The following is a 15766-nucleotide window of genomic DNA, read 5'->3' as shown; positions in this document are numbered from 1 at the left end:
CTTGAATTTCCTGCCATTCATGTAAAAACAATTTTCATGCCAAGTGCTTTGGCTATTCTACCATAGTTTGCATGGCATTGCAAACAGAAAAGTGGCTTACGCTACTTCAGTGAGGAAAGCATCGCATTTGAAATTAGGTGGCTCAGAATGGGCTGTGTTGCAGAAGTAATCCGTAACTGCAGTTAAAATATGGATTTGGTTTTGGCGTCCGAATCGCAGCTTTCCAGCCCTATGCTATCGGAGCCCGATTTCCATAATTGTAAAAGTCGCCGTAGGTCGTTGGCTATCGCCGTGGAACCCTCCGTAGCTGCCGATCCTAGGTGTCGCTAAAATGCTACTAAGATTGGATGATAATATTGATTCGGCATTTGTGCAAGAATACGAAGCTAATACCGTTGAAGGGCCATCCTCACCGCTCTTTACATCCTCTTTGTCTCAAAAAACTAGGCTCCTCATTTAACCTTTCCAATCAAAACACAAGAGGGTTACTTAGTTTTTCTTTTTAATACTAAGTTAACACTCAAAATAATACAATTTCCCAGACAGAAGAAAAAAATAAGCATCGGATGCACAACAACAAACAGCAAAGCAATGCCCTCAATAATACAGTTTCCCAAACTTAAGAAGAGAGCATTTATTGCACAACTAACAGCAAAGCAATGCCCTAAATAAAGTTCAAACGAACTTAGCCACGTGCGCTGAGCTTGCACCTTTTGGTAATGGGAAAAGTTCAAAACATTTACCCTTCCTATTTAAAATCATACAAGGTAAGGTTTACGCAAAAGAAAATAGACGACTTAACTTCAGAGTCCCAACCAAACGAAATATTTACCCTCGAACGTCTATTTGTCTCAGCAGCAATAAAGTTTATGTTAGAAGATGAACTCAAAATATCAGCACACACCACTGCTCCTTACGCATGGTCAAGTAACGGACAAATAGAAAGGTTTCATTCAACCCTATCCGAAATCATGCGGTGTCTCAAAAAACACAAAGCGTTCTAGAATATAATAAATCGATCCATTCTATAACAAAAGAAAGACCCATAGACATATTTTTCAAATGCCCAATCTCCAGTTCAGCAGAAGACATAAAAAGAACGAGAAGAAATAAAACAGAAAATTAAAAATAATCAAACAGCCGATATCGAATACCACAATTCTGAATTAAACCAGGTGAAACTGTCCACGTAAAAATAGATAAAAGGTTACGAACTAAACTTACCCCTAGGTGCAAAGCCGAGAAGGTAGCGGAAAATAAAACGACCACCGTTAAAGCACAAAACGGAAAAATCATACATAAAAATACTATAAGAACATATACATATATATATATATATAATATATGTATATGTTCTTATAGTATATATATATATATATATAATATATGTATATGAAAAGGTTCTTCAAACCTTATATATATATATATATATATATATATATATATATATATATATATATATATATATATAAGGTTTGAAGAACCTTTTCATTCACTCATCTCATCTCATTACACCCATCTCTATTCCATGAACTAAAACAGATCCAAACGCATACTCCAAATTCAAAAAAGACAAAAAAAAGGGCAATAGAAGCAATATGTACTTCATAGAAATGGCTGGCGGGATCAGCAGATCACCACGACTATCAGATCTTAGAAGATAAGATAAATGAGCAGCAAGAAAACAACAAAAGACAAGTAGTAATTAACAGATTAATTAATCAAAAAATTAACCAACTTACTAATGCTACTAATGCTCTATTGAAAGTTATCCAGAGCTCGGAAGAAATTGTAAATCAGAAAGTAAATGATGTGCACCTATATGCAGATTATGCCCAGTTATATGTTAGCCGTCCCCTAAGTCGAATTAGTGAGTGTATTAGAATTAGCAACAATGAAATTAAACAAATAAATGATTGGGCTGATGCGAACGGGTTAAAACTCAATCCATCCTAATCAAAGTGCATTCTAATTTATAAAAAATCAATTGACTTTAACTGTCTTCCAAAGATTGAGGTAAAAAATGTTGAAATAGAATTTGTTAAACGAGCCACAAATCTGGGAATAGAATTTAATTCCACCTTAACGTGGAATGACCATGTGAACAAAGCCACAGAAAAAGCATATGGCATGCTCAGGCAGCTTTCCTTATCCAGAAACCTTATACCACAGAATATCAGAATGCTTGTAGCGAAAACCTGCATAATTCCAACGTTGTTTTACGGAATTGAAGTATTTGGTTCCTGTGATGCCATAAGCATGAGAAAACTATTGCCTTCAACTCAATTGCGCGATATGTTTTTAATTTAAACCGCAGGGAGCACATAACATGTTACTCAAACAAAATTTTTGAACTAAGCTTTGAATCATGGATTAAGTTAAAAACCCTCTTATTCCTGCGTAAACTTCTGACTAAAAAAGAGCCGCAGTACCTAATTGAACATGTGCAACTGGCTTCGTCTGCCAGAACAAACAACATTGTCTGCAAAAGATTAAAATTGGCGATGACGGAAAAACACTTTTTCATACAGACTGTTCGCTATTGGAATAACCTCCCAAACAATATTAAAACTATACGAAAATAAACGCACTTTAAAAACGTACTTATAAACTATTTAAAGGGCACAAGCTAATTCTTATTCTTATTTTAATCATAATTTATAATTTTTAATGTTAATCTCATTTTGTTTTAAATTCAATTCCTTTCTTTATTTTACTCATGTGACCGTAACTTGTTAAAATGTTAAATTGTTATTGTAACGTAATGTAATGTAATTGTACTTCTAGTATTTAAGTTTTATTGTACGAATCCCAAAGTATTTAAGTTTAAATGTAACAATCATAAAGTGACCGATGAATCTGAAATGACTTAGTCTTATATCGTCGGGATACTAAAACAAATAAAATTGAAATTAAAAAAAAAAAAAAAAAAAAAAAAAACATTTTATAGTATAAAATTCAATAAATAAAAGAAGAAATAACCAAATAACATACGCAATTACATGGGCCAAATCTAACACAATAAATTCATTTGTACTTACGAACACAGAAACGAAAAAGAAATTTTGAGAGAAGAAAACAACCTATTTTTTAAGATAGAAGAATTATTAGAATTTGCTCGAGACAAATTAGCCACAAATGGCAATTATTAGTCCCCCCAACCATTAAACTAGACAATTGTAGAACTTTAAAAATTAAAGCAATAAAAAACCCAAATAATCAATGATATAAAATATGACAAATTTTTAGAATGTATGAGACAATTATTTGAATTAATTAAATCTTGGGAATCCTATATTGATAAGACAATTTGTAATTCAAAAAATCTGTTCGATTTAAGCAATGATACTTGCGTAAACGCTTCGAGAACCAGAATGTAAGATGATCAACAATCAACATATACCGGATTTCGAAGAAATACTACTAGGCACCATTCTGCTGAACAAATTCAATGGACCAGTCTCGCTAGATGAAAAATTTCTTCAACTGCAAGGCTCTTTCATAATACAAGATCGTAATTCGACTGTAAATATTGGCGAAAGCACCTTCAAGTCAAGGGAAATCAACGCAGTCAAACCAGAACCTCCGTTATTCCAACTATTTGGAGAAAGGATTAAGTTTTTTTCTCACTACAAAAGGCCAAGGAACTCAACATTAATAACACAAAAGCGCTGGAAAAAGTAAGAAGCAAGGCAACCATAGAATCTTCCGTTAGCTACGGATCCGCCATCATCCTACTACTACTTATAACAGGATCAATCACGGAACTCCTACGAAGACGTAGGTCAACGGAAAGTACACCAGCTTCCGCGCCAGAAACGCAAGAAAAGCCCACGCATTCCGGACTTGTACTCTACTACGTTGCGACCGATGACAGTCGCGTTTAAGGAGGGAAGAGTTAACACCCAAAATAACACAAATTCCCAGACAGAAGAAAAGAGTAAGCATTGATTGCACAACAAACAGCAATGCAATGCCCTCAATAAAGTTCAAACGAACTAAGCCACGTGCGCCAATTACAATTAAGTTTGGTCAACGGCAACGGCGACCAAGAGCAGCAACCAATAATATGAAAGTACGTCAGCAGAATCACCAACAGCGGCAGCGATGGATCGACACGTAGCTATAAAAAACAATTGTTTAACCTAAGTAAATCAGTTCTTACTCCTGCTCAATAAAGAAAAGTTTGATTTTTTTATATCGAAATCAAAATCATTCTTTTAACTCACATTATGTAATTTATGCCGAAAATTATGGTTCCCCTGTAGTTTTATGAATAAGGGTGTCAAAAAAATCTTGCTGTATTTTCGCTAGGTGAAAAGTATGTAACATGTGTAAGGAAGCGTAAGTAACCCCCCCTTCGACATGTCAGCAGTTAGAGCACTTTTTTTTAGACGCTTTGCAGATAGTAATTTTTTTATTATTTTCGTAAAACATAACCCATAAACCCGAGTCGATCTAGTCATTTCCGACCGTATAATCGTCGAGATCTTGGAAACAATATAAGCTGAAGATTTGCGAGTTGACATGCGGATTTAAGTTAATCTTAGGCAGCGCAAGTTTTTTTCAAAACGTCCACAAATCGCTAGAGTCTGTCATGTCACTCCGAGACATGTGCTGATCACTGCTGCCGTAGGGCCGTGTTGATCACTGCCCTAAATGAATAGCTGAGGAGGAAAATGACCAGTTGTCCTGATACATGAAGACAATCAACCTTCCAAGAATGACTGTAGGTTTGCATACCCTTCTTAGACCCTGGAACCGACGGAGCTGACTAGGTTCGTCTCTTCCATTATTTAAATAAAGTCAAAAGTACCGGGTCCAAAAATCTTTTTTGCCTGTGTCTTAACCTAAAAAGATTTGAATTGATTTTATGACATTTTCAAAAGACGTTATAACGAAGTGCGTTATGTCACTTACCCAAATAATAACACTTAAGTAAATAAATAGTTATAAGTATCTAGCTTTTAAGGTAATCCCTACGGACAAAACTTTCTTACCACCTAGTTAATCTGATCAAGAATATATAGTAGGTTTCGCAATTCTCTTGTCCACTACCTTACAAAAATTTGACCAAAACTAAAGTCCTTTCTGCAAAGGTTTAAAAAGGTATTGACGAAAACAAATGTATCTTCTTAAAGTGTTTTATTTAAAAGTAGCTATGAATTCATTACATAATATTATAATAGACTTGGACCCTTAAAGTTAGTAAGCTTTTTTGACTTTTTAAAACTTACCTGTGGCGTAATTTCACCAAAAAGGACGATGGCCAACGTGGAGAATATAACAGCAAACAGTCCAGAAGTTAAACCATCCAGTAGAATGGTAAAGGTTGAGTTAACCAACACATTACCCAAGAGAATACTGCACAAAAGATAATTACCTTGATCTCGAACCGGTGCAATTTTCGATGCATATTTTTTTTCTCTTTCTGTGCCAGTGTTCCGCAGTATCTAGTACTTTAAAATTTTATAAGGTGCTCTTAATTAAGTTATTTGTATCACCTTTAGCTCTGTGCGGTCCATTGACATTAAACCCAAGTTAAGTCCAGAGAATAAAGCCGAAAAGCATAGACATGTTACAATAACGATTATTGCCACCCAAACCGGTAATAAGGGTTCGTGTGTTTTAATTTTCAAACAATCAGAATTTCCTTGATGCTCTAAAGGCTTTGTTGTTGCGGCTTTGCTATGCTAAAAAAATAAGAAATAATATTGATTTATTTTGAGGTTTTTTTTTTATAGATATTAGCTTAGGGCCCAAATCAAAATTCACTAACATATTTAAACTATCAAATTAAATTCTTTTATTGATAAAAGAAGAGAATAGACAATGGGGTCGAGATTCCGCCAATTAGATACCTGTAACCAACAGGAAACGCTTTGATTTTAAACAACGGCCGAACCCCACGCTCCGAACAAATAAGTTGCTTTCGTTGAAATTACCGGAGTTCTGCGGAAAATATACGGAGAGGACCAGCTGGTTTAATTCATTAATTACATTAATCGAATCGGACACTTGCATTGATGAGCTCATTAAATTCATCCATTTAAAATGTTGTCCCATTAAAAATGGTTGAGTATCTGGAATTGTCTGCGACGAACTATAAAAAAGAGCTTCAGCTTCTTAAGGATCGGCTCGAAAAATCGGTAATGTCTTGCAGTCCAACGCCGACTCTGAAATTCTGGATGACCTTGTGTTTCACTTGGCTCGAAGTAAACAATATGACTAAACTTTGAAAAGGTGAGACAGCAAATTCAATTGCTTTAAATGGCCGTCATAGCGGCTACTTTGCACCTTTATTGATATTAGAAGCATTCATTAAGCAGGACGCGAAGTGAAGAAGAGCGTTCTGCCCGAAGTTTAAATCCTTTACACCTTTGCACAGATACTATGAAGTAAAAAGGCTTGGGCTATACCACTAACCATACAACATATAGACTGGTCATTTCATACAACGAATTTGGACACAAAAACTTTTTATCGGGAGGCCCCCGGTGCTCTCAGCAGCAGGCCCCTGCACTTTGTGTGCATTCGGATTTTTTGCTCTCTGTCTTATTCTCATTTTAATGCTCGCGCACTCATTGCACGAGTTCAGTCGTTTAGTCACAGAGAGGAGCTTTTTGAAGAAGGCTGCCCTGCACTTGAATTGGTCTTTGTATGTATGCGTGATCATGCATTCTCGTACACGGGAGCATGTGTGCGTTTATTTCATTTCGGCGCATCAAGAATATTTTGTCTTTTGCCACTTTTCAAACTTGGTACCCTAAGAATATGGGCGTATTTTTTATTGGGTTATGATAAAAATATGAATATTATATGTTATAATATTTTTTTAATATTTCAGAATACATTTTATTTTTGATTACAAATTAAATATGTATGTATTCGAATTAATAGAAATCAGTCCACTGAGATGGGAACAGGGCATATCGCAGTCGTGTCACTTGAAACACCGACTGCTCTTCAGTGGTTGAGAAAACTTCAAACTAAATCAGCTCTTGTCGATGTTTTGCGAGCGGATGGTGCCTGCATACACTACCGACGATTGAGAATAAAAATGAGAGAGCAAAAAACCCGAATTAACACGAAGTGCCGGGGAGAGCCCGAGGGGCCTCCCGCTTTCAATTTTTTTGTGTCCAAATTGTATGAAATGACCAGTCTATATGTTGTATGGAAGACAAAACGTAGAAATGGTTGAAGACGGTGAAGGACCGTATTAAACTAGCTTTGTTGTTGAGTTCATATAGGCATTCAGCAGTCGTGGAAACCTCGAAGGGATTTTCGGAAAAGGATGTGGACCAGTTTTAAAGACCGAGTTGGAGAGCCTGGAAAATCTGCAATGCACGTCAAACGTGGCAGTACACAGGATCACCATGAAGGACGATCAGCCGGTCAAACAGCGGTACTATCCAAAAATTCAGGGCGAGATCAACGCCAAAGTAGACGAGCTACTTTAAAATGGCTGCCTCGACCCGTCAAGGAGTCCGTACAGCTCAACAATAGTCATGGTGAGGCAGAAGACCGGGAAATGGAGGCTGTGCTTGGATTTCAGGCAGATTAACGCAAAGTCCGTGAAGTATGCATACCCAAGGCCGATGGTCAACTATATCCAGGACCAACTGCGGGAAGCTAAATACATTAACAGGCTCGATTAAAAAGACGGGTTCTGACAGATACCGTTGGAGGCAGCCAAAAGGCATTACAACGCATTGGCATCAGCAACATTCCAGGGGGCTCGTAGGTCGGTTCTCGAAGTGGACGGAAATAGTGCCGATGCGTAGGGCTACCACCGAGATGCCGGAAAAGGCAATCCAGGAAAGGATTATCTCAAGGTACGGCGTGCCGAAGGTCTTGATCACCGATAACGGGCTTCAATTAACAAGCAGGGCGTTCAAGCGGTTCTAGGCTGAATTGGGAGTGCCGCACCAATTCACAGCCCCGTAGACGCCACAAGACAATCCTACGGAACGGGCCAACCGAACGGTGAAAACTATGGTCGCCCAGTTTGCCGGACAAGACGAAGGAGGAGAAGGAGGAAGTTAGGATGTGAGAGGCGATCGAGGCCATCGACTGGCGGCGCCTACCGCTAATGCACCCGCTAAACAAATCCGCGAGAGGTCACTTGCTGTTGCAAGGGTCTCCCGAAGCTCGCGGTTCAGGGCCAGCATCCCGAGACATGGCAGGGGCATCATGAACATAGTGAAGCTGGAAAGATAAAGAGGCGTTAGTCAGGGAAAAGTCTCCAGAATCAAATTTACCCACCGTATTCAGTTTTTACGCAAAACCGCGAGGCCATTAAGAAAATTAGGGATAGGGGCGCCTGGACAGTAGGCGGTCGATCGAAAGCTGCGATCGATGGGTGCAAAAAAAAACTGTATTTCTACGACAAGGAAAACGATGACGATAACGCCTACAACAATGACAATTCTCGACCCCACTATCGATACATACGGGAATCGAAATGGTGGTTTCAAACACAAGGAACTGCCTGGGCGGGAACTATCTGGAAAAACTTGGGAAAGTTAAAGGTCTTTCAGGGCGCTGTCTGGAAAAAGTCTTACGGGAACAGTTTAGGGAGAGTTGAAGACTTTCGGGGAACAGTCTGGGGATCACGAGGATTACGAGTCTGGCGGGGCATTTGAATGAACGAACATCAGGGTCGGGGAAATCACCACATTCATCACGTTTCCGAAGAATGGGGGAAATCCCAATGCAGCTGAATAGCAACAGCCAAGGAGCCGAGAATGCCGGAGAAGTCAAGGGCAACAAGGTCAAACTATTAACAACGGTCCTTGGACCCGGGCAAAGCGGAGACACCGTGAACTAAAGGTACCGCGCTAGACATCGGACCCTCACACGGCAAGGACAACAAGGTCGACCGGTAAATTGGCGGACTTCGGACCTGCACAAAGAGGACGCACCGTGAACTAAGGGTGCGGCAGTGGACCTTGGACCAGATCACGCGAGCTGGAGGAGAGGAATAACTGGACCATCACAGGGCGGCGCAAGCGTAGCGAGTGCGTGTACGCGAGACCAGTAGCAAGGTAAAATTGCAGAGTGCTGGATCAAGATCGCAAAGTTGAGACACCGAACGACGACAAGTCTGCAAGGCTGAGACTACACCGCTGAGATACAACGGGTACTAGGTCGTGGTTAAATCGAGTCGTGGAGTCTGCGAAAAGAGTGATTCCCAGTGTAATTTTAATTGTCTTTAAAAATGTAATAAGTAATAAAATACTTTTATTATTTTTGTAAAGGTAAAAGGAACAAATATAAAATTCCGCATTTTTTGATTAAATGGTTTTTTAATGATAATAATTTTAAATTTTAATTGTACCAATATCTTGGATTATACCGAATTGTTTAAAGACAATTACAATTGTTAAAGACAATTAAAATTACACTGCGAATCATTAAAAAATAAATCAACCAAAGATCACTAAACATAACATTTAAAACAAGTGTCCTAAAATCCCACTCCCCTTAAAAGCAATCGTCGGTAGGGTATGCAGGCACCAACCGCTCGCAAAACATCGACACAAGCTGATTTAGTTTGAAGTTTTTCAACCCCTGAAGAGCAGTCGGTGCTTTAAGTGACACGACTGCGATATGTTCCCATCTCAGTGGACTAATTTCTATTACTTCAAATACACATATATGTAAAACATTTTACTGCTACCACTGATTTGAATTTGTAAACAAAAATAAAATGTATCCTGAAATATTAAAAAATATATTATAACATACAATATTCATATTTTTATCATAACCCAATAGTAAATACGCCCATATTCTTAGGGTACCAAGTTTGAAAAGTGGCAAACGACAAAATATTCTTGATGCGCCGAAATGAAACAAACGCACACATGCTCCCGTGTATGAATACCAATTCAAGCGCAGGGCAGCCTTCTTCAAAAAGCGCCCGTCTGCGACTGAACGACTGAACTCGTGCAATGAGTGCGCGAGCATAAAAATGAGAATAAGAATGAGAGAGCAAAATACCCGAATGCACACGAAGTGCAGGGGCCTGCTGCTGAGAGCACCGGGGGCCTCCCGATAAAAAGTTTTTGTGTCCAAATTCGTTGAATGAAATGACCAGTCTATATAGTGTATGGTTAGTGGCTATACCTATTATGTTTAAGCAAACAGCACAAAACGAAGGAGTGTTTCTCCTGTTGTAATAAGCCACAAAAAGGAAAAGTCAAATTATCCCTTCTGCTGACAATCAACCCAATTCAAGTTCGGTGCATAGTGCGTTCTTATGAAGTTGAGCCAAATTTTTTTTTTGGCAACAGCAGTTGTATTGGTGCGAAATAAAGTGTGAGGAGTTGAATAACTCCCCACAAGTTAGAAAGCAAGCAGAGTAAGCGCATGCAAGCAGTGGCCTACCAGTTACCAGTGACGCGGCGAATTCGCCCGTAGTAACGGTAGTGCGGCGGGAGAGAGTGGTGCACTGAGCACCAGACAAGAACAAGGAGAGTCCGAGAGGGACAGCAATAGAAGAGAGCGGCGAAGGGCCGTGGGCAGAAGGAAGTAACGGGACGGCACCGGACTTTGGACCCTGATATTGGTGCCGTGCGCAGAGGGCGAAAGGTCGAACGGTAAAATCATGGACTTTGGACCAGGATGCAAGGAGACGCCGATAACTAGCGGTAAACGGAGGGCTATATAAACCGGCCGAGCGCAGGAAGCTGGATCAGTCGATTTCTACCAAGTCAACAAGTAACAGTCATCAAGTGAACCAGTAACCAGTGAAACAACGTGAAGGAGCAAGTAAAGCCGTGCGGAGTCATCAAGGAAACAAGATCGCTACGTCGAGACGTTCGGGACTTAGAGCTAAAGTCTCCGAATTGAGACACAGGTAGCTGAGGTCCTTACGGCATCACACGGCTAAGTCCAGGCGCTTTGTCACAACTTCTGTCGCGATTTGAGCTTGGCATCCCACCCGGCGTGTCCGGCAGAGTTGAACAAATAGAGTCCTTCGACAAAGAACCGTGGGCTCAGAAGGAAAGTTGTCTAGAACTAGCTGCCTGCCTACAAGGACTGCATTGGCGAACTCCGGCGTATGCCTGATCGTCCTGTAGGAACTGCACAAGGTGCGACTAGCCCGGTAAAAAAGGGGCGTTTGTTCAGCTGGTGTCTCGAAAGGCGTATGCGTTGAGAGCACAGCGGTCCACCGCTAGAGTCCCAGAACGGCAGCTTACCGAGTCGCCAACAAGGAGCGGAGCCGGTCGAAATACCTGGAGGCAGAACAAGGACATCGCGGACCCCAGGACGACGAACAACGAGCGTCGTGCGAGCAGCGTGTACTTTGAATTCTTAAGCCTGGCGTTTGACCCAAGGACTGCGTTGGCGGCTTCCGGCGTACGCCTGAACCGTCAAGTAGAAACTGAGCCGACGTCCGGTGCGACCGGCCGGGACAAAGCAAGAGACAGGGGGCTGCGGCTGCGAAAGGCGTACGCCTTGAGAGCACAATGCCTGTTCACCCTAGTCTGGGAACGGTGACGCATCCCTAATCCCTGTAAACCCGCCGAGCCAAAGGCAGCAGAAGACGAGGGCGAGGGAGACCCCACTTCGCAGCCAGCACGATCCAACGAGACGTTCGACGTGGGAAGGAGACGACGGCAGAACATAGTTCTACATTATCAATACACCACCCAGGCCGAGGGTCAAGTCGGCGAATAAAAGATCACTGTTTTCTCCCAATATTTCTGTGCGTTTTAGCTGATCAACAGGGCGGTCACGTTATATAAATTTGGTGGGACGAACACTTACATCTTCTGAGCTAGCCGCACGATATTCGTAGCGAGCAGATAACAAAGAAAATCAGTTCGTTACATCTGGCGCCCAACGTGATTGTCCTGACAGTGAATTTCAGCAAAAAACAGAAATGGGGAAAAATTGGATCTAACTCCTCAAGAAAGAGGATTTCGCAAAGGTGGCAGCCAGCCAATATGTCACGAAAACTCAAAACTACCCAGGAATGGCTGAAATTTGGGCTGAGCTGGAGGAAATCTACGACAAACCAGGCTCAAGCGGCAAGTCCCAGACGCCGAACAGCTCATAGCCAGCCTGGGCGTGGAGAGCATGAAGGAGGCAGGAAGATCCAGGGGGCCAAGTCAAGAAAGAAGACCAGAACAGCAAAGGCCTAGCGCACCAGACTATGCAAAAGTCGCAAAGCAATTCAGGGAATGGTCGTTCAAGTTTGACGGCACGGAGAAACCGCTGGAGTTTCTCGAGCAAGTAGAATGGTCAGCAAACGCATACGGTTTGAACCTTAACCTCAATCCCCGAGCCGTGCCAGAATTGCTGCAAGGCAAGGCCCTAAAGTGGTTTATATCAAACAATAAACACTGGAGGACATGGGGGAGAGTTCAGCGACAGTTTCCAAACGTATTTCCTGCCAAGGGGATTCTTCTCAAAGCTCGCAGATCAGGTCAAACAAAGGAAACATGGCTTCAGAGAGTCGTTCAAGGACTATATGGTCGACATGCAGACCACTCGGCTACACTCCAAAGGAAACACTCGAGCTGATCTGAGGATTTCCCTGAGGACGTATAAGTTAGACGATCTAAAGTCTCTGATGGTGCTGGCTGACGAGTATGAAGAACTCAAGAAAGAGCGAGAAGCATTTATTCAAGAAAACAAATTCTCGCGAAGCAAAGCAACAGCACCACAACAAGTCACGTGTAGAAGGTGCGAAGAAAAAGGCGGACACCAAGCACCCATCGACGGACCAAGCCAATGGACTCCAAACACCTACAACCACCAGAGCACGTTATGGAGGCCACCCAATATCAATCAGAGACCACCCAGCGCAGCACCAAGAGCCCACAGGTCACAGACACACATCGTGAACCCACACGAAGCATATAGACGGTGTGGCGGTCACGGACATCGGGCAAGGTGGGTGTTAGGAGTGTAAAGTGATGCCTGAGATCGGGAAATGGCCAGCGATCCCAGCCGCAGAGAGGCGAGCAGCGGTCGCAAGTTGTTGTCTCTCCAAACTAGCTGGCAAATTGATCGAAGAAGAGCAGCAGTTATCCGCAGCGGTAACGATTGGCGGAAACTCACACAAAGCCACAATCGACTCCGGAGCAACAGCAAGCTTTATAAGCGAGGAGCTGGCGGATATACTGGCTGCTGACGGAAAGATTACGATGGCAGGTGCAGCGGAATAAGCACACAGCTCGAGGTAGAGATCGAGTTTGGCAATAAGCGATTGCCCATGAGCCTGCTGATCCTACCGGGAGTGGTAGACTCGTTGGTGCTAGGATGGAATTTCCTCAAAGGAGTCGGCGCCGAAATTAAGTGTGCTGGACATACAGTGGTGATCCCATAAAGGAGAAGGCACAACGGATGGCTCGAGGAAAAATTTTCATTGGCAGTGGTGCAAATCACCTCTGACGAATGCGAGGTTGAAAAATTCCTAGAGCAGGAGGTCGCAGAATTTCGACCAATGAGTGCAACATCCAACATAGCCGAGCACCGTATCACCATGAAAGACGACAAGCCAATCAAACAGAGATACTACCCGAAAAACCCAAAGGTTTAAGGGGAAATCAATGCGAAAGTCGACGAGTTGCTAGAGAAGGGATTCATAGAACACTCGAGAAGTCCGTACAGCTCACCGATTGTCATGGTGAAAAAGAAGACAGGTCAATGGAGGCTTTGTGTCGACTTTAGACAGATCAAATCGATCAAAGATGCTTATCCAATGCCAAGGATAAATTACATCTTGGACCAGTAGAGGGAGGCAAGGTACATAAGCAGCCTAGATTTGAAAGATGCCTACTGGCAAATCCCTCTAGAGGAAAAAAGCAGGCCATTCACGGCGTTCACAGTGCCAGGAAAGGGGCTTTTCCAGTGGAAAGTAATGACATTTGGCTTACACTCCGCCTCGGCGACTTTCCAGAGAGCACTGGACCAGGTCATTGGACCGGAGATGTCACCACACGCGTTTGCATACCAAGACGACATCATCGTGATCGGACGCACACTGGAAGAACACAGAAGGAACCTGAGAGAAGTTTTCTGACGCCTTAAACAGGCAAACCTCAGGATAAATCCCGAAAAATGTCATTTCTTCAGAAGCGAACTGCTTTACCTGCACCGATCCCGAAAAAGTATCAGCCATAGCCGAGCTGGAACCACCCACAACCATCCGGGAACTGCGCCAATACTTGGGCGTAGCATCGTGGTGCAGGCGATTCGTGCCCGACTTTGCGCGAAAAGTGAAACCACTAAATGACCTTTTGCGGAAGGACACGAAATGGGCATGGACTGCAGAGCACCAACCAATCGTGTGGGCAATCCGGAAGGATACCACTTCAAAGTGGTGACTGACCATATGGCGCTTAAATGGTTGAACAGCATCGAAAGTCCCTCAGGAAGAATAGCGAGGTGGGCCCTGGAGCTGCAGCAGTATGATTTTGAAATATCGTACAGGAAGGGGCAGTTTAACGTGGTCGCTGAGGCACTGTCAAGACAGCCTCTGCCAGAAGCCTTGAGGCTAGCCAAGGAAACTCTGGAGGACACGCAGGGAACATGCAGCTGGATCAAGGATATGTGTGAGAAGATTAACACACAGCCACAGAAGTTTCCGGATTACTTCATAGAGGGAGGCGCGTTATACAGGCATATTCCGCACAGAGCAGGCAGCGAAGACGTGGCAGCATGGAAGCTCTGTGTCCCACGGGGGCTGAGGAAGACAGTCCTGAAGGAGAATCACGACTCACCAGCCGCTGGACACGTGGGAAGCCGGAAAACAATTGCAAGGCTGGCAGCTTGATATTACTGGCCAGGAATGCATAGGGACGCCTGAGCACACATACGGAAATGCGACTGCGAGCAGCAACGGCAAAAACACTTTAAAAGGCGTTCCGAGAAAGAGTCATCGCTAGGTTCGGAGCCCCAAAGGTGGTAATAACGGACAATGGAGTTCAATTTGCCAGTCGCGCATTCAAAAAATTCCTCAGCGAAATGGGCATTAAGCAACAATTCACAGCACCATATACACCGCAGGAGAAAAAAATAGCAAACCAAACAGTTAAAACCATGATAGCGCAGTTTGCGGGACAGAACCAGAGGAATCGGGACGAGAAGTGGCCGGAGATTATGCTAGCGGTAAACTCAAGTACGTCGGAATCAACAGGGTACTCCCAGTGTTTCCTCACGCAGGCTCGAGAGCCTCGACTGCTCAGCGCCCTGTACGTCAGGGAAACCATCGGCACAGGAAAGCAGACGGAAACACCTGAAGATAAGGCCAATAAGATGAAGGAGATCTTCGAAACTGTGCGCCGGAACATGGAGAAAGCTGCTCAGGACCAAGCCAGGCATTACAATCTACGAAGGAGGCAATGGAATCCAACAATAGGGGACACAGTCTGGGCGAAGGAGCAGAATTTGTCAAAGGCAGCCGAGGGTTTCGCGGCAAAGCTAGCGCCGAGATATGACGGACCGTACACGGTAATAGACTTCGCTTCACCAGTCGTTTGTAGAATCCGCCACAAGGATACACAAAAAGAACGAACCGTCCACGTCAGTGAGCTTAAACAACAAACACAAGCAGGCAACAACAACAAGTGTGCCGACTATAGCGTCGGGCAAGTCCCAGAGTCTATATAGAACGCAAGACAACACAAGCAGGCAACAACAACAAGTAGTGCGGACTATAGCGTCGGGCATATGCCAGAGTCTATATAGATCGCAGGATAATACGAGGATTCAACGACAAAAAGTACGGACTATATCGTCGGGCACA

At 42.9% G+C, this 15766-nt stretch overlaps 1 protein-coding gene across 1 annotated transcript in view; it reads right to left on the bottom strand.

Moving 5' to 3' along the window:
* The window catches only part of LOC128264158 (unextended protein), a 128035-nt gene that overhangs the window by 85826 nt on the left and 26443 nt on the right, over positions 1-15766 (bottom strand). The window contains exons 3-4 of the mRNA XM_052999520.1: positions 5505-5693; positions 5238-5453 (exon numbers count right to left, since the gene is read on the bottom strand). Of these exons, the coding sequence (XP_052855480.1) occupies positions 5238-5453; positions 5505-5693 (405 nt within the window). The remainder of the gene's footprint in view (positions 1-5237; positions 5454-5504; positions 5694-15766) is intronic.

The sequence above is a fragment of the Drosophila gunungcola genome, unplaced genomic scaffold, assembly GCF_025200985.1.
Source record: "Drosophila gunungcola strain Sukarami unplaced genomic scaffold, Dgunungcola_SK_2 000059F, whole genome shotgun sequence".
Lineage (NCBI taxonomy): Eukaryota > Metazoa > Arthropoda > Insecta > Diptera > Drosophilidae > Drosophila > Drosophila gunungcola.
Note: the sequence above shows the minus strand (reverse complement) of the source record. Positions and strands in the feature narration are given on the sequence as shown.